This window comes from Callithrix jacchus, chromosome 9 (genome assembly GCF_049354715.1).
Source record: "Callithrix jacchus isolate 240 chromosome 9, calJac240_pri, whole genome shotgun sequence".
NCBI lineage: Eukaryota > Metazoa > Chordata > Mammalia > Primates > Cebidae > Callithrix > Callithrix jacchus.
Genome location: NC_133510.1, coordinates 122,285,991 through 122,304,678, shown reverse-complemented (window position 1 = coordinate 122,304,678; position 18,688 = coordinate 122,285,991). Strand labels below are relative to the sequence as shown.

Below are 18,688 nucleotides of genomic sequence, written 5' to 3'. Positions count from 1 at the left end.
GCAGCTAGGTGATAATACCTTTAGATGACTTTCTTCTATTCCCATACATTGTCATATGAGGATGAGATGCTTGGAGCTGCTGCAGCCTTTTTGCAACCATGAAGATAGACTGTGACTACATAAACTCATTGGAGATGGCAGAGGAAAAAAATGGAAATATTCTAGGTTCTTGGTGTTTTTTTCAGAGCTGAAAAAAACAACTCTGAATCTACTTACCTCTAAACTTTTTGTGAAGTTAGAAAACAGCTATTTATATCATTTAAGCCACTATTCATCAGGCAGTATTACTTTAAGCCACAGCATTGCTAACTGATGTTGTATATGTAGGTGGTATTTCATTCAGTTCCTCATTAAAAGAAGCACGCAAAAAGTATATATTAAAAATAAGAACCACAAAAGGCTAACTAAGAACATCAACTCCTTTATTATTGTTATTATTAATTATTTACTATTATTTCCCCCTAAACAACAGCACAACTCAAATAACAATGACACACCCATCCCGCCCATATACACAATACCACTAGCCTGCCTGCCAGGCTATCTGGCCTTTGCTTGGTTCCTGATGGAGCTGTTTGGAGACAGCTCCCTCTGTAAAAATCCCGACTTAAACATAGGGGACAGAAGAAAGGGGGGACTTTGGCCGGATCATAAACTGAGAGGCTCCCGGAGTCCCTAGGGAGTGCTAATTTGGAAACCTTGGGAAAGTGCTGGAAACATCTGGGCAGAAGACAGAAGGCACTGTTTGTTTTTATGTGGTTGATGGATACATCCCATATGGAGATGTAAGACCTGTATATCACCCTTTGCAGGCCAGGCATGTGGAAGCACAGTGAGGTGAGCTACTGGGTTTCATTAACCAAACCATGTGGCATGGTTTGGGAGCCATGGGAATTGGGAGCCCAGAGTAGGAACCTGGGTGATGGGGAGGTCCCCAGAGAATAGTAACCCTTGCATTCGCTGCAAGGTAAGATGCAACATGAAATGTTAAGTCCCCTTTTATTTGTTTTGCAACTGTAGAATGTGCAACATTTCCATCAAGATAGAAAAGGTAAAGAAAGAAAAGCTAGTATTTTGGCCTAACGCAACCAAGCATGATTTGCCAACTGTGCTATCTCATGGTGAAATCTACCACTATGCTATCCAGGGAATCTGTGGTCAGTCCCCATCCCCCACACCCCCCAATATTTTAGTTGCACTAAATCTGAGTTCAGCTAAAGTAATGTACCCTGGAATCAGAGAAGCTCTAGGGTTGGGGACAAAACAAGGATGGGCCAGTACTGGCATCTCAGGTACAGGTGACTTCCTGGCTGTCCTGGGGAAGCTCGTTGTTGAAACTGCTCTCTCCAAATGTTGAGTAAGGAGGGACCTGGGGAGCTTCGATGATCAGTAGACCCTCTGGGGAAAGTGAGGCAAATACTGTCACAGGATCCACCTCTGCAGGAAGCCTAGGAGAAACATGATTTTGTTCATTTATTACTGTTAATACAGCTTAAACATTATTTTATTCACTTGAAGGGAAATATTTTTGATAAAAGCTTAGCCTTTGGGGACATAAAATGCTGGGTTTGAATCCTGGCTCTACCCCTTTCTAGCTGTGTGGTCTTGGGAAGATCACTCAATTGCTCTGAGCTTGTTTCCTTGTCTGCAAAATTAGGATAATAATATTGAACTTGTAGAGTATTTGAACTTCAGAGTCACTGAGTATGCTTTGCAAATGGTAAAATGCTGTTTAAACAGTAGATCTTAACTTAAAAGAAAGCTGTGGCCCACATGTTTGGTCCCAGGTTGAAGTCTTCACGTTAATACCAACTACCAACCACAATTACTAGCAGAAATGGCATCACTACGACCCCTTTATAGACTGCAAGTAAGGTGTTATGCATAGCAGGCAATGCATTTTCATTTGACATGTGCTTGCTAGAAAGTGCTTCCCCACAGAATACATCAGTGGTGACGCAGGCACTAGGCACCTTGGCAGACAAAAGTGGCCAGGCTGGCTGCTTGTAGATTTTAGATGGCAACATACTCTATGGTATTAAAAACAAGCCTTGATTTTGGTCATGCCCTAAGTATCTCTGATATGGTTCAGCTGTGTCCCCACCCAGATATCATCTTAAATTGTAGCTCCCATCATTCTCCTGTGTTGTGGGAGGGATCCAATGAATTGAATTATGGGGTGGGGGCGTTTCCCCCATACTGTTCTCATGGTAGTGAATAAGTCTCACGAGATCTGATGGTTTTATAAGGGGAAACCCCTTTTGCTTGATTCTCATTTTCTCTCTTGTCTGCTGCCATGTAAGACATGCCTTTCACCTTCTGCCATGATTGTGAGGCCTCTCAGCCACATGAAACTGTGAGTCCATTAAACTTCTTTTTCTTTATAAATTACCCAGTCTCAGGTATGTCTTTATCAGCAGTGTGAAAATGAACTAATACAATCTCTTAGCAGATCATAATTATCTTGTTTTTAAAACTAAATTATAGATGACACCTAGTTGGAGTATTATAAGAGGGTGATTAAGAGGTAATAATTAATATGCCCATGCTGCAGATCACTAAACAGTCTGGGGGGAAATCAAATGACAAGCTCCACGGTGAGAAAGCATCAAAGATGGGATTTCCAAATCCAAATCTGGTCCAAGTTCTAATAAGGTATTTTTATGTTTCTTGGATTTCTTGGAGTGAATGAGACTATCAATAATTTGGTTTCTTCAACAAACTGTTAAAACTGTGAGGACATATTAGTGGTCTCATGAGGTTCCTTTTTTTTTTTTTAAATCATGAAATCCATGACCTGCTTTTCCATGTGCCAGCTATTTTGGCTGAATCATATCATTTTGGTGTTAAGAATAATCCCACCAGGAAGATTCCATTGCTATCCCCATTTCACAGACAAAGAAATTGAGGCTCAGAGAGGTGAACTAATTTGCCCAAGGTCACTCAGCTGGCAAATGGCAAATAGGAAATGGAATTGGAATCCTGGTCTCCAAACTCAGAGTATCTGACCGTGATGTTCTCCTGCCTCTCCCAGTTACCAGCCATTTGAAAAAAGGACTATGGCAGGAAGGCTCGGAAGTTCAATCAAAGCTTTTCACTGGTCCATGCTGATTCTGCATATTGTAAATACAACGGTCTTGATGAAAGAACCAAGGCATGAGGTAAGCCCATACCTGATCATGGGCAGGAGTACTTTCTGTAGGAGCTGGGGAGTTTTCCTTCCTTCCCTCCTTCCTTCCTTCCTTCCTTCCTTCCTTCCTTCCTTCCTTCCTTCCTTCCTTCCTTCCTTCCTTCCCTCCCTCCCTCCCTCCCTCCCTCCCTCCCTCCCTCCCTCCCTCCCTCCCTCCCTCCCTCCTTCCTTCTTTCCTTCCTTCCTTTTTTGTCTTTCTTTTCTTTTTTTCTTTCTCTCTTTATTTTCTTCCTCTTTCTCCTTCCTTCCCTCCCTCCCTCCCTTTCTTTCTGTTTCTTTCTTTCTTTCTCTCTCTCTCTATCTGTCTCTCTTTCTCCTTCCTTCCCTCTCTCCCTACCTTCCTTCCTTTCCTTTTTTTTTTTTTTTTTTCTGTGTACAGCAACCTGTAGCCACATGAGCTGTATCTACTCAGGAGATTCCTTGCCAAGTTGGAACCTTGGAGATGAACAACGGTGCTTCTGGGAAGCACATTTGGAAGAGAAAGAGGGAACTAGGAAGCTGCCAAGTCAAGATTTTGAAGCAGAGACAAGGTCAAAAGTTTAGATCTCCCTCCCAATGCCGGGAATGGGCTGACTGTTTAACCATGTGCACGCCAACCCAATGCACACCAGGTCACAAAACATGCTCTACACTGTCACACTGTACCTGGCCCAGAGCATGTGTTTTGCAGGCAGGCCAACCTGCATTCAAATTCTGACCCTTCCTGACTACACAACATGGGGCTGGTGATCTTGCCTCTCTGAAACTATTTCTTCGCAGAAAAAGGGGGGCAATAATAGTATCTACGTCTGAGTGGTGTGGGAATTATGGTGCAATCTTTGGCCTTACATGTTGGCATCTTGATAGCAAGATGCAGTTTCATACAAATTGCAGTGTCATTGAACCAGAGTATCAGGGCCCCAACGGATCTCCCTGATTGCCCACGACAATGCTCTCATATTACATATGGGGAAACTGAGGCTCAGAGAAACAGACATGTCCAAGGTCTCTCACCAGGTGACTTGTATGTTAAACCCACCTGGTGGAAAAGCAATTCCTCCTCAATTCTCTTTCAGTGCTCCTCCTTACATCTGAAGGAATGTCTTAGCCAAGTACTAATATGCCTTTAACGCCTTCAGCCTCTATCACTTGCTACCTTCCCCTTTTAATAATGAAAGAGCTGAGGCCCTTAGGCAGGCAACATTATCTGGTTAGAATTCAACCACATTTTGCTTTCACTGGATTTATTTCATGATTGCCTTCCTCAGTGAACATTTTAGTGATGAGAATTTAACTTTATCAAAAATGAGTTGATTTAAAAGAAAAAAAAAACCTTCGGTAAATCATGATACAGCAATGGAAGCATATGAAGCAAAAAATAGTGAAGACAGTATGTGAATGACAGTATTGCAAATGACTGTAATTTGGTTTCCCCTAACCAAATAGGAAGGTCATGGACTTTGAAAGTTGAGAGACCTGTGTTCAGGTCCCAATCTGCTCTTTTTTTTTTTTTTTTTAACAGCTTTATTGAGATATCATTGGGATATAAAATTGTATATATGTATATATGTGGTATACAAGTTGATGTGTTGGTGTATGGATACATCGTGAATACAGCGATCGCCACAGTCAAGCTAATGAACATAGATTTTTGTGTATCTATGTGTGTTGGGAAGATTACATTTAAGATTAAATTTGCTACCCTCCTAGCAACTTTTGAATAGATGACATAGAATTGTAAACTGTCACTACCATGCCGTACATTAGCTCTCCAGAACTTACTTATCTTGCAAAACCGAAACTGTGTATCCTTTAACCAACATCTGCCATTTCCCACCCCGTACCCGCCTCTGACAACCACCGCCCTACTCTCTGCTTCTATGAGTTTGACTATTTTGGATTCCACGTATCGTGAGATCAGGCAGTATTTCTCTTTTTGTGTCTTTCTTATTTCACTCAGCAGAATGTCCTCTAGCTCCATCCATGCTGTGCCAATGGCAGGATTTCCTTCCTTTTCTTCCTCTGTCACCGAGGCTGGAGAGCAGTGGTGTGATCTTGCTTCACTGCAACCTCCACCTCCTGAGTTCAAGCGATTCTCCTGCCTCCGCCTCTCGAGTAGCTGGGATTACAGGCATGCGTCACCACACCCAGCTAATTTTGTATTTTTAGTAGAGATGAGGCTTCACCATGGTGGCCAGGCTGGTCTCGAACTCCTGACCTCAAGTGATCTTCCTGCCTTGGCCTCCCAAAGTTCTGGGATTACGGACATGAGCCACCACACCCAGCCTCCTTCTTAAGGCTTAGTAATACTGTACTCCAGATCTCTTTTGTTACTCGTTGTGTGACCTTAGTTGAGTCCTCTGAGCTTCAGTCTCCTTATCCACAAGATGGGTTTAATAATACCTACTCATAGCCAGGCACAGTGGCTCACGCCTGTAATCCCAGCACTTTGGGAGGTCGAGGTGGGTGGATCACCTGAGGTCAGGAGTTTTCGAGACCAATCTGGCCAACATGGTGAAACCCTGTCTCAACTAAAAATACAAAAAAAAAAAAAAAAAAATTTAGCTGGATATGGTGGTGTGTGCCTGTAGTCCCAGCTACTTGGGAAGCTGAGGCAGGAGAATCGCTTGAACCCGGAAGATGGAGGTTGCAGTGAGCTGAGATCACATCACTGTACTCCAGCCTAGGTGACAGAGCCAGACTGTCTCAAAAAAAAAAAAAAAAAAAAAAAAAAAAAACTACTCAATAGGATGTTTCTGAAGATTAAAGAAAATTAAACCTATAAACCTCTTAACATGGTTCCCGACAAATCATAGGTGTCATATGTCAAAGAATAGATACCTGGGAAGATGTGGAACGAGGGAATGAGGAAAGTAAAGCTTGCCTTGGTTTTAGGCATCCTTCCTCGGTGATTTCCTGCATCCTTGCTTCCTGTTCTCTAATCCAAGTTGGGTGTAGAAGAGAGCCCAGCTGCAGTCCTTACCCTGCCCCCAGCCTTATAGGAAACCCAAGACCTCTCCCTTTTCTTCTCATCCAGTCCAAATGGGGCCTTTCACACGGAGATGGATGTGTTGGGATGAATTTCCTGCCATGGTTAAGGCAAGCAGCTGCAGCATCCTGTCTGGGTGGAAATCTCCAAGGATCTCAGCCTGGCTAAAGGAATCTCCCTGTCCTCTAATGACCGGAGTTTTCCCTGGGAGAGGAGGCAACAAGACCTCCTGAGATTAGTCCAGAGGTGTCCCAGCCTCCAGTTCAACTCCTTGGAGTCTGGAGTCTGGGCAGAGCCAGGAGCTCCCAGGAGTCCCAGCTGCTGAAGTGTAAGTCAGCTTACACTTGTGAAGTCTTTTCATAATAGTAGTTCCCACCGACCCATGCCTGAGTCTGTATTCCATGCTTAATGCTTTATACACATCGTCTCACTCCCATCACAAACCATCCACGTGGGAATGCGGGAATGGAAGCTCAGAGCAGTTAAGCAAGTTCCCCACTCACTTTCTCTCATGGAGCCAGGACTCCTTGTACCCAGAGCTGAGATTCAAAATATTTAACAACTGGCACAGCTGGGCACTGACCATTCAGAAGGGATGGGTGTATGTCACAGTGATGGGGGCAGGTCCTGGAACCCTTTAGTTGTTGGAAGGTGAAGAGGTTTAGAGCGTCCTGGGGACAGGATCAGGGTGACTGCAGTTGACTAGGGAGGGTACGTGGGGGGCTCAGGGCAATCGCTAGCCAATATTCAGGGGTCCCCAACCCCCGGATCATGGACCAGTACCCATCTGTGGTCTGTTAGGAACCAGGCCACATATCAGGTGAGCTACAGTTCAGCCAGCATTACCGTCTCAGCTCCGCATCCCGTCAGATCAGCGGTGGCATTCGATTCTCATAGGACCCTGAACCCTGTTGTGAGCTGTGCATGTGAGGGATCTAGGTCATGCGCTTCTTATGAGAATCTAATGGCCGATGATCTGCGGTGGAACCATTTCATCCCTCAGTCCATGGAAAAATTGCCCTCCATGAAACTGGTCCTTGGTGCCAAAAAGGTTGGGGACTGCTGAATATTTTAACAACTAGCCCAGCTCAGCAGTTGAACACCAGCCTGGAGCAATTTTAGGCATTTCTCATCAGGTTACTTCCAGCAAGCTATTTCCTTTAACGCCTTGGAGCTTGCAAAATCCACACACACACCAAAAAAATCCCCCTTTTAAGATGATTAATTCACCTCTTTCTCACTCAGTCCCTTTTACAGCTATACCCTGCTTGTGGCTCCACCCTGAGATGTCATTTGAGCCTTGACATCAGCTTCCCTCCTCTCTCTCTTCCTTCCTCTCCCCTCAGCAATGCTGAATCTGCTTGCTGTACCAGGGAGAGGTGTGGAGCAGGGAGATGGCAGGCAAGCCAGCAAACACAAAGAACAAACAGTTTTGCGTTTGCCTTTTCAGGAAGTGTCCACAGGCTTCCAAGAACTGCAAAGGCTCTGGGATGGACACGTCGGGGGAGAGACAGGAATGTAGAATCCCAAAGCTGGAAGAAGCCTCAGAATTCAGAATTCAGCTAGTGTGATCTCTCCAGACACAGAATGTTTTTGCAAAGGCTGGTGGAAAAGCTAAGAGTCCACAACAATAATAATAGCAAACTGCCATGTATGATCAGTGACCTCATAAGTGGCAGTTTGCTATGCCGTGACCTCATGTCATTTTCAGCCAGGAACCCTGAAAGGCTGGAATCAGCATCCCTTTTACAGATGAGGAAACAGCATTCCTTGCTCAAGGACTGAGAGTGGAACTCAGAGGTCAGGGATCTATTTTGGGCCCTTCTAAATTCTGGTTGTAAAGACCTTGGGTATTTCCTTTCACCTGTGGGAGACTTAGTTTCCCTGTATTGCAAGGAGGGTCATGTCTCTTCTCCCTGATGCACACTTTGGCTGCAAAGGCTAAATGCAACAATTAGGTGTTGGGTGTGGTGGCTCACGCCTGTAATCCCAGCACTTTGGGAGGCGGAGGTGGGCAGAACACTTGAAGTCAGGAGATCAAGACCAGCCTGGCCAAACATGGTGAAACCTCGTCTCTACTAAAAATACAAAAATTAGCTGGGCTTGGTGGCAGGCGCCTGTAATCCCAGCTACTCGGGAGGCTGAGGCAGGAGAATCGCTTGAACCCAGGAAGTGAAGGTTGCAATGAGTCGAGATTGCACCACTGCACTGCAGCCTGGGCAAGAGAGCAAGACTCCATCTCAAAAAAAAAAAAAAATGTTCAGGACCAGAAATGCACACAGTGGTAATGCTGATTGCGGATGAGAGAGAAGGTATATATGAAGCACCTAGCAGTTGTTTAAGGAGTGCAGCCATCATGACCACATTGTGCAACGCTTTTCCCTATAGCTATTACCAGTTAGGGGTTCACGGTGGCTTTGGTTCATCGCTTCAGCCTGGTTGTCTTTGGCTGCTCTCATGGTTCCCCCAGACTCCCTTTCCCCCTTAAACATGAATCCCGTCTACCCCTCCCCTCAGCAAAATGGCCCCTCCTCTGTCCCAGTCTCTCGGCCTTCAAACCCCTCTGGGTAGTAAGCATTGGTATCAGGACACTTTCTAACTTTGTTTTTGCGGATGCTCTAGAGAAAGTGCTCATTCTCTTAGCAGGAAAGAGGCAGAACAAGCAGCCTGCAGGATATTATGCTGGGGCTCTTGAGGATGGTCTTTCTGGATGGTGACAGGGATCCTCCCTCAGCTATGCCTTGTGGGTAGGGAGGGTGTGATTGTGGACAAGTCATTGTCTGGTTTACCTCCAGATGCTTATTCTATAAAAGGGGGTTGTTGGTTGGGCACAGTGGCTCATGCCTCTAATCCCAGCACTTTGGGAGGCCAAGGTGGATAAATCACTTGAGTCCAGGGGTTTGAGACCAGCCTGGGCAACATGGCGAAATCCCATCTCTACTAAAAAAAAAAATACAAAAAATTAGCCAGACATGTTTGCACATGCTTGTAATCCCAACTACTTGGGAAGCTGAGGCACAAGGGTTGCTTAAACCCAGGAGGTGCAGGTTCCTTAAGCCAGAATCGCACCGCTGCACTCCAGCCTGGGTGACAGGCTGAGACTCAGTCTCAAAATCAATCAATCAATCAATCGATAATAAATAAAATGGGGTTTTTAGTACCCACTTCACAGGGCACTGAGTAGATGAGAGAATGCAGTCTACATGCTCTCCCTTCTGGGACCCTACTGCAGGTCTGCTGGGACACTTTCTTCTTGTTAGGTGTGAGGGTTCAATTCCCTGCTCCAAGAGGGCGTCTATTTTTTTGAGACCTTGTTTCTCTCTTGTTGCCCAGGCTGGAGTGCAATGGTGAAATCTCAGCTCGCAGCAACCTCCGCCTCCCAGGTTCAAGCAATTCCCCTGCCTCAGCCTCCTGAGTAGCTGGGATTACAGGCATGCGCCACCAAGCCCAGCTAATTTTGTATTTTTAGTAGAGACGGGATTTCTCCCTGTTGGTCAAAGCTGGTCTTGAACTTCTGACCTCAGCCTCCCAAAGTGCTGGGATTACAGGTATGAGCCACCTTGGCTGGGCCAAGGGGGTGTCTTAAAAGAGAGATGCCCAAGAGGAAGAGACCCCAGATTGTGGGTCCCACGTGTGCCCCCTCCTCCACTCCCACACTGAGCTCCACGCCTCGGGGTTACTTACTGGATTTTCTTTGTGAAGTTCTTAGAAACGATGCCACCTTCCTGCTGTTTCTCTTCATGTTTGCCTGGAAGGAAGAGAAGTGGGGCGGGTCAGTGTCTGTGTTCCTTCGGCATCCTTCAGGACTCAGGCTCGAATTCAAATCCTGGCCCTGGACCTGCCTTGCTGAGTGGCTTAGGCCAACCCAGAGACTCCAGTTGTCTAAGCCTCAAGGACCTTGTCTGCCACACGGACCCACCTAAGTCCACCTCCAAGGCTGGCTGTGAAGGTGAAATAAGATAATTGATGGAAAGGAGGGGTAGGCCGTGGTTTGTAGGTAATTTAGGGTTAGTCTTAGCAAATCGCAGAAACTGGGCCATGTGTTGTGCCAAATCGTCCAAGTCTCCCACCTGACCCCTCTTCTCTAACCCGCCAGTAGAACCCTGGGGCTGACATCCCAGACTGGGTGGCAGGCTCGAAGTGGGGTCATGTGCTGAGGGCGACTCTGCCATGTAGCTTGCTTTACAGCTAACAGCGTGCTTTCCTAACTCTGAGCCCAGATGTCATTCTCCCTTTGTTTCCCACGTGGAAACTGAGGCCTGGTGATGGGTCCAGCGTTGCCCAACAGGTCCGTGGTGGCCGTGAGCTTTGAATCAGCTTGCTCTGAGTCTAGGTCAAGTTCTAGGACCCTAATGCCCCTCTGCCCTTGAATTTCTGTCTGTTCCAGCTCCCACTTAGCTCTTTAAGCTGAATTATCTGTACCCAGTAGTGAAAGCATAGCCTGGAAAAAGAATGCTTCAATCTACCAAAAACACCCAGCTTTTCCTAAGGGCACTGCGGATGTGAAATTCCACCAGCCCTGCCTCCTACTGTGTGATAAGCGAGGGCTTCCCAATCTGCTTAGGGAGGAAAAAGATGAAATTACAAGAGGCTTGGGCCTAAACTGGTTTTGATCTTGAAATGTATGTAGCGCATTCTAATTCTCTAGGTCTCTCCTCATTTCTTTCTTTAATAGAGAGAGTGTCTCCAATTTCTTGTTAAACAAACGGGATTAGCACAACAATGGGGCTATTCAGCTGTTACTTTTCACCTCTCATTTGTGGGGCCACCTTCCAGGGGTAAGAACCCTCTTTTACACAGGGAGGTGCTTCTGAAGGGCTTTGAAATCGAGAATGTAAATAACTTTGTTGAATACGGCAGTCCAGATTTTTTTAAACTGACAACCTATAGCTCATTACATTACTAATTACTTTTAATTATTTCTTTTTTAATAGCTCTTTTTGTGGTTATAAGATAAGGCACGTGTATGTTAGAAAATGCAGAAAATAGGCCAGGCATAGCGGCTCGCTCCTGTGATGCAGCCACTTTGAACATCTGAGACAGGAGGATCACTCCCAGAGTTTGAGACCAGCCTGGACAACATAACGAGGCACCGTTTCTAAAAAATTAGTAATAATAATTAGCCAGGTGTGATGGTGCGTGCCTGTAGTCTCACCTGTTTGGGAGACTGAGGTGGGAAGATGGCTCGAGCCCAGGAGTTTGAGGTTACAGTAATCTACAAATCCACCACTGCACTCCAGCCTGGGCGACAGAGTGAGATCTAGTCTCTAAATTTAAAAACAACAACAATGAAAGGAAGGAAAATGCTTTAAAAAAGAAAATAAAATCAAAACTACTCATAATCCTGTCACCCTGAGGAAGGCATGTCATCCCCCAATCCATGGAAAAATTGCCTTTCACAAAACTGGTCCCGGATGCCAAAAAGTTTGGGGACTGCTGAATATTTTAACGAATATTCTGACTTTTCTTTCTATGCTTCTTAGAAATATGTAAGTGTTATATAATATCGACATATATCACTATTCTATCAAATGGGATAGTTCTATGCATTATGTTTGAAACTTATTTTTCTTTCTTGCTAACACATTATAATTACTTTTTCATATAACCAAATATTCTTTGGCAGCGTAATTTTTACTGGCTGCTGTGCTCTATTGAGGAATATATAAGAGCTAATTTAGCCAGTCCTCTACTTCTGGGCACTGAAGAAGTTTCCAACACTGGAGTGTCTGGTTAACCAGAACGTGCTATTCTGTGAATGTGTGGCCGCTTAAAGAGTCTATTCTGGCTGGGTGCGGTGGCTCACACTTGTAATTCCAGCACTGTGGGAGGCCGAGGCAGGCGAATCACCTGAGGTCAGGAGTTCAAGACCAGCCTGGCCAACATGGTGAAACTCCGTCTCTACCAAAAATACAAAAAATTAGCCGGGCGTGGTGGCACATGCCCGTAATCCCAGCGACTCAGGAGGCTGAGGCAGGAGAATCGCTTGAGCCAGGGAGGCGAAGGTTGCAGTCAGCTGAGACCACGCCACAGCACTCCAGCCTGGGCCACGGAGTGAGACTCTGTCTCAAAAAAAAAATTAAGCAGGGGTGTCTGGCTAACCAGAACATGCTATTATGTGAACGTGTGGCTGCTTAAAGAGTCTGTTCTGTGCTGCCAAGTCCGTGACCACCAACTGTCTGGCTCTGGCACAGAACCGTGGCCAGGAGAGCACTGTCTGTTCTTTGGTGCCCTCCTCCTAGCCAGGGCGCCGGGAGACCTGCTTCCCCTGGGGACAGGCCAGTGCGTCTGACTCAGCCCTCATGCATCCTCCTGCATGCCGGTGTTCTGTGAATAATAAATGATGATGATATGAATAATAATAGCCAACTAATATAGCGCTTCCTTGGTGTCAGCCACTGTTCTAAGCACCTTATCTATATCAAGGCCTTTAATTTTTGTGACAACCTTAAATAATAATAGTAAAACACTAATATAAGCGGACACTTTTATTGTTACCATTTTGTAGATAGGAAACCTGAAGTTCAGAGAGGTTAAGTGCTGTACCCAAGGTCACACAGCTTGGAAGTGACTAGTGCCAAGACTCAAAAGCAGGCAGATAGGTTCTGGAACACTGGGTTTCAGACTTAAGTCTCTACTCTGACATTCCTAGCACATCTCTAAGTTTCTCTGAGCCTCAGTTTATTCTTCCCTGAAATGGGAATGACAACACCTGCCTTATTGGGTTACTGTGGAAAGCAAAAGAAAGCGAGTCACAGAACGGCTTTGGAAGTTATAAAAATGCCGTGTGAAGGTAAATGCTTGTGGTTTATTTTGATGTTTGGGGAAAGGACTGCTCCTCAGAAACTAGATGCGTCTGTCAGTGCTCTGAAAATAGGGTACTGGGATTAGGGAAAGGAGGATCTCTGAGGAGGGAAAGCTCCAAGATTTTCGTAAGAGGGGCCTGGAACTGGGGTAACCTGCTTGAAAGAGGGTATTGTTAGGAGGATCACCTTGAAACTTAATTTGCATATCATTTGTATACTTCGCTTGGGGCAGCTTAAGGATTATGAGTGATTTTTAATTTCTTATTTTGCTTTCCTAACTACATACTCTATCAGGAAGACATTTTGTTTTTATAAACAGAAAAAAGTAATTATTATGATTTTTTAAAATGCAGCCAGGCACAGTGGCTCATGCCTGTAATCCCTAGCACCTTGGGAGGCCAAGGTGAGCGGATCACCTGAGATCAGGAGTTCAAGACCAGCGTGGACAACACGGTGAAACCCCGTCTCTACTAAAAATACAAAAATTAGCTGGGCGTGGTGGCAGATGGCTGTAATCCCAGCTGCTCAGGGGGCTGAGGCAGAAAAATTGTTTAACCCAGGAGGTGGACGTTGCAGTGAGCTGAGATTGTGCCAACGTACCTGTACTCCAGCTTGAGCGACAACAGGGAGATTCCATCTCAAAAAAAAAGCATCTAGACGTCAGAGACCCCTTACGGACATGTTTTTTTCAATATGCCTCAGAGAAATAAATGTAGGTAGAACACTATTAGCCCAGCTAAAGAAAGAAGGAGCTGTTTCCAGGGAAGGCAGAGTCCCTGGGACTAAGGAGAGGGGTGAGAATAAGGCCTTGGGGCTTTCCAATCTCTATCTTAGCCAGGATTTAGCCCAGTGGCCCATGAAGGGAACATTTCTTGGCTGGTAGTTGCAAGATGGGGGCAGGGGAATTTGAGGCTTGCTGGAAATTGTCTAGTCCAGCATTTTCCAAACACGTCCCTGAATGAGACACTCATACATGGTCAGATAAGACAAGGCTGCCTCTTAGAGATTCATAAACTATATTAGTGACTTAAAGGCTCTGATAAGTCCTGCAGTGAGAAGACCTGTTTATAATTTTGTTTCTACTGGTACCTTATAAGACTCTGACCTCTCCTCCTTCTGTTTCTCAGATGCCTAGTAACAGCTTGAAGTTCACTAGTAAATTCTAATCTTGTCTACCTCTTCATAAGACCAACAGTAAAACTGAGGCCTCATAGGCTGTTGGATTTTCCCAGGGCTACACTGTCAGAAGTAGGTCCAGCCATCCTGACTCAGAACCATCCAGAGAGGCCTGACATTGAATGTTAGACACTGCCACAGAGAAGTGGGTGATCTCAGGTGAGTTACTTTCTCTGGGCCTCAGTTTCCTCATCTATATAATGGGGTTAACAAACCTACTCACATTTCCTAGGAGGTCCTTGTGAGGAATGAGTGAGCCACCACAGGCAGGCATTTAGCACGTGCTTGTGGAGGAAGGGATTTGTCCTTATGTGGTACAGGGTGGGAAACTGGATCTGACTTCCAACTTCTCTTGAAAGTTGTTTTTTACTTATTGTTTTTTATTTTTATTTTTTGAGACAGATTTTCTTTCTTGTTGCCCAGGCTGGTGTGTAGTGGTGTGTGGTCTTGATTCACTGCAACCTCTGCCTCCCGGGTTCAAGTGCTTCTCTTGCCTCAGCCTCCTGAATAGCTGGGATTACAGGTGCCCACCACCACACCCAGCTAATTTTTGAATTTTTAGTAGAGATGGGGTTTCACCATGTTGACCTCTGTCCTCAAACTCTTGAGCTTAGGTGATCTTCCCACCTCGGCCTCCCAAAGTGCTGGGATTACAGCCGTGAGCCACCACGCCCGGCCTGAAAGTTGCTTTTTGAGTAGAGCTCCCGATATCAATTTTATTTTTTAATCCCCTTTTTGGAAAGCCCTTGTATGAGCTGTCAGGGAATTTGGATTCTGTCTAGCTTATCTCACTAATCACACATCTGAAAAGCGTTGTCTTTGTCTTATTTAAGCTCCCAATGACCCCATTTTACAGACGCAGAAATTGAGGCTGCATGACTCACCCAAAGCGTCAGGATTAGTAAAATACTTAGCTGAGATCTCAACACGGAGCTGCCAGACCCCACCTGTTATGAAGCACCTACCAAAAAGGATGGGGAAAAGCCCTCTGGGCTAGACAGAGGGCCTCATAGAGGGGCCACAGAGTGGGGTAGACCCTTGGATTAGGGCTGGAAGTATCTAAGACCTTAATTAAAACGAGGACAGAAGGAATCTTGATAATCATTCCATTTAGAGAGTGCCAGACAAGCACCATGATTTTCTCCATTTTACAGACACTCTGCATGTACTTTCATAGGTAGTCTGCACGTGTTTAATCTTTCCTACACTCTTGCAGGACAGGTATTATTGTAATCCCCATTCTGCAGATGGGAAAACTGAGGCTCAGCGGGATGAAAAGAATTTCTTGTCCACATCCACCATGCTAGTGAAGAGCAGTGCTGGGATCTCAACCCAGGTTTCGAAGAGCATCTATTATTCATTATTTATTGGCGCCTTCCTGGGTGCCTGGCACTCTAACAACGACGACAATAATAATACTGAAATGTGAAAGGAAAATAAATCTGGGGCTCCCAAATCACTAAGCTAAAGGGAAAAGTCAGGCTGGGAACTGCTTAGGACCAACCTGCCCCGCCTTCTATTCATAGTCACCCCTCTGCTGGCTGACATAGATGCGTGTCTGATTGCCTCCCTTGGAAAGGCTGATTAGAAACTCAAAAGAATGCAGTCATTTGTCTCTCACCTACCTGTGACCTGGAAGCCCTCTCCCTGCTTCAGGTCTTCCTGTCTTTGCTTCCAGTTGTCCCGCCTTTCCAGACAGAACCAATGTACTTCTTACGTATATCGACTGATATCTCATGTCTCCCTAAAATGTATAAAGTTAAGCTGTGCCCGGACCACCTTGGGCATGTGTCATCGGGACTTCCTGAGGCTGTGTCACAGGCCTGCCCTCGACCTTGGCAAAATAAACTTCCTAAATTAATTGAGATCTGTCTCAGATTTTCCGCGTTCACGGGTACGTACACATTTTACAGCATCACCTCATTTAATACAACAACCTTATGGTGTAACTATTTGAACCCTAATTTCCAGGAGAGAAAGCAAAACAGAAGCACAAAGAAGTGAAGTAATTTGCACATCCTGCTGTTTAGAGTTGGAGCCAACTTGTCGGATCTCGTGCCTGGCTTCCCAGCCAACTCGGAGATCTGGCTGACCCTGTCCGGCAGCACGTGGCCCCAGCGTGTCTCCCGGCCCACCACACCCGCCAGAGCCTCTGATGTTTATAATTCTGCCGTGACTGGCTTGAAACTCCCCCTGAACGCTGCTGGGGCTTGTTCCTGCCCAGCCTTTGTTTGCAGTGGCTTTAATTGATTTTCTGGAAGGCAAGCCTCTGCCGGGAACACAATCTTTGTAATGGAGTATTAATTGTAAATCGGGAGGGAAGGAAAAGAAAGCTTTTTCTGCTGCCCAGCTTAACAGGGGTGAGCTTCCTGTCTTCTCTCTCTTTTTTCCCCCTAGTATGTTTCTTTCTCCCAGGGTGGGATGTGGCAATAATAGCCCTGGCCTAAAGCAGTGGACAGGTACAGTCCCTACTCACGTCCTCTTGCTGACTCATGGCATGACTGTGAGTAAGTCCCACCTAGGCCTCAGCCTCATCACTGCAAGATGGGCCTAGCCACCCCTGCTACTCTGGGCTGGTCTGAGGATGGTTTTGGAGAAGTCTGAGAATTTCAGCCCAGTCCTTGGTATCTCGTAGGTACTCAGTAAATCATCACTTCTTTCTGGCCTCCTAATTCTTAGATAGCCTGGGTCTGAATCCAGCGTTCAGGGGGAGTTTCAAGTTACTTCAATCTCTCTGTGCCTCGGTTTCCTCATCTGCAAAAAAAGAAGATAAACAGGACCCACCTCCTCTGGTTGTTGTATTAGCTGAGATGTTACAGGCAACGGCACTTAGCAAGGTGCTGAACACGTAGTTAGCACTCAAAGTTACCAGTTAGTGTTAAAATTACTGGTAAGCCTCAGTTTCCTTGTCTGGGACAAGGAGAGGTGTTTCACGGGAAGCCAGCTGTGGTTTTGAACACTATCACTGTTCAGCCTAACGTGCACTTCTAGACCCTGTGTTGTGAGGCTGGAATGCACCAAATCCCATTTCTTCTTTGTTTTTTAATTCTTTGATATCTGCTTAATCTATTCTTTCTATTAAATGCTCTCTGTCAAAATATCCAACATGGTTTCACGTTCCTGCCTGTACCCTGATTGATCAGCACCCAAAGGCCCTAATAGCTGAGTCAAGCAGGTTAAGTTCTCTCCAGGGAGCTGGGAGAGGAGCTCTTTTTCATAAAGATAACTTTGCAGGCTGCATTCCTGAGCCCTGAGGTCACCTGGGTCACACTGTCATAGCATCTGCTCTCAGGAAACTTTCTCCTGGCTATTCCCAGGGCTAAGGCCTACACCCCCTCCCCGATCGCCTCTCCATCCTGCCCCCGACTCACCAGACACCTCCACGTATCCATCTTTGGTCTTCACCTTCAACTCCTCCGGCTTGAAGCTGTGCACATTCACACACACTTTCCAGGGCTCCCCAGGGAAGGGTGGGGGGGTCCTGCCCTCGGCAGGCACCCCAAACCTGGCCGTGGCAGTGGGGCCCCGGGGCACCATGCCTGACCTTAGGGTGCCTGGCCAGGCTGAGGAGAGACGAGGCAGAGCCCAGTCGGGCCAAGGGGCCGTCAAGTCATCTGGGAAGGGGTCCATACCAAAGCCATCATCCAGCAGGCGAGAGGAGAGGGGAGAGTCCCGGAAGGGGTCTCGGCGCAGGCGGCTTGGGTAGTGGCAGGAGAAGGGCATCTGACCGTCAGCCATGGTGGCTGCTGAGCTCAGAGGGAAACAGAGGCTCAGAGAGACGGAACCACCTGCCCAAGGTCACACAACAAGGTGTTGTGGCTGGGCTGGCTTATTCTTCAGCTTCCGAAAAGGCTGTTCTTCTGCAGGGAGAAGCAGAGCCAACCGCTGCCAGGGACGGTTGTGCCCCCTCAGCTGGGGTCCCGGCCCCCAAAGATGACCACCAGGCAGGTCCAGCAGAATCCCAGAGGGCCCCTCTCTGCACTGCCTCACGACAGACCAGCAAGCCACTGTCCTTCCAGACCGCCCAGGCTGGCAGCCAGAGCCGCTGAGGTCTAGAGTGGAGCCAGGAACTTAATAAACCCAGGGCACGCGCGCCTAGAAACTTCTTCTGGCCCCTTCTGGGCTGCAAGCCTTCTATTTATTTGCTGCTGGAGGCTGGAGGCGGGTTTTGCAAGCGTCTCCTGTCACAGGAGTATTCGGAGGTGATGAACCAGCCCCAGAGAATCCACAGAAGGAACAGCTGGGCTGGCAGGGAGGGGCTGCGTCCAAGTTCAGCCAGCCTCTCCAGACACTCTCTCCTCCCCTGGCCACTCTGCTCAGCTCCGCCCTCTGCTCGCTCCGGGAGCTGGAGCCGCCCACCGCAAGCAAGGCACAGAGGCTTGGCTATTAATAACCCCGAGCCTGGCTGAGGGCTCAGGTCACCCTCTGGAAATACCTTCCCCAGAGCGTGTTGTATCCTGCCTTTCCCCTGGGGACCTGCAGAAGGGAAAGAGAGAGACAGGAGCTCAGTGGATTTGAAGGATGGCCCTGGGTTGGAATCCCCACTTA

At 46.7% G+C, this 18,688-nt stretch overlaps 1 protein-coding gene across 1 annotated transcript; it reads right to left on the bottom strand.

Moving 5' to 3' along the window:
* Nucleotides 1-404: 404 nt before the first annotated feature.
* Nucleotides 405-18,254, bottom strand: HSPB8 (heat shock protein family B (small) member 8). The gene is made up of 3 exons (XM_002807149.6): nucleotides 17,512-18,254; nucleotides 9,843-9,906; nucleotides 405-1,448 (listed from the first exon to the last, which is right to left on the bottom strand). The coding sequence occupies exons 1-3, from the start codon at nucleotides 17,876-17,878 to the stop codon at nucleotides 1,289-1,291; spliced, it is 591 nt and encodes a 196-aa protein (XP_002807195.1). The 5' UTR covers nucleotides 17,879-18,254; the 3' UTR covers nucleotides 405-1,288.
* Between the last annotated feature and the right edge of the window lie 434 nt (nucleotides 18,255-18,688).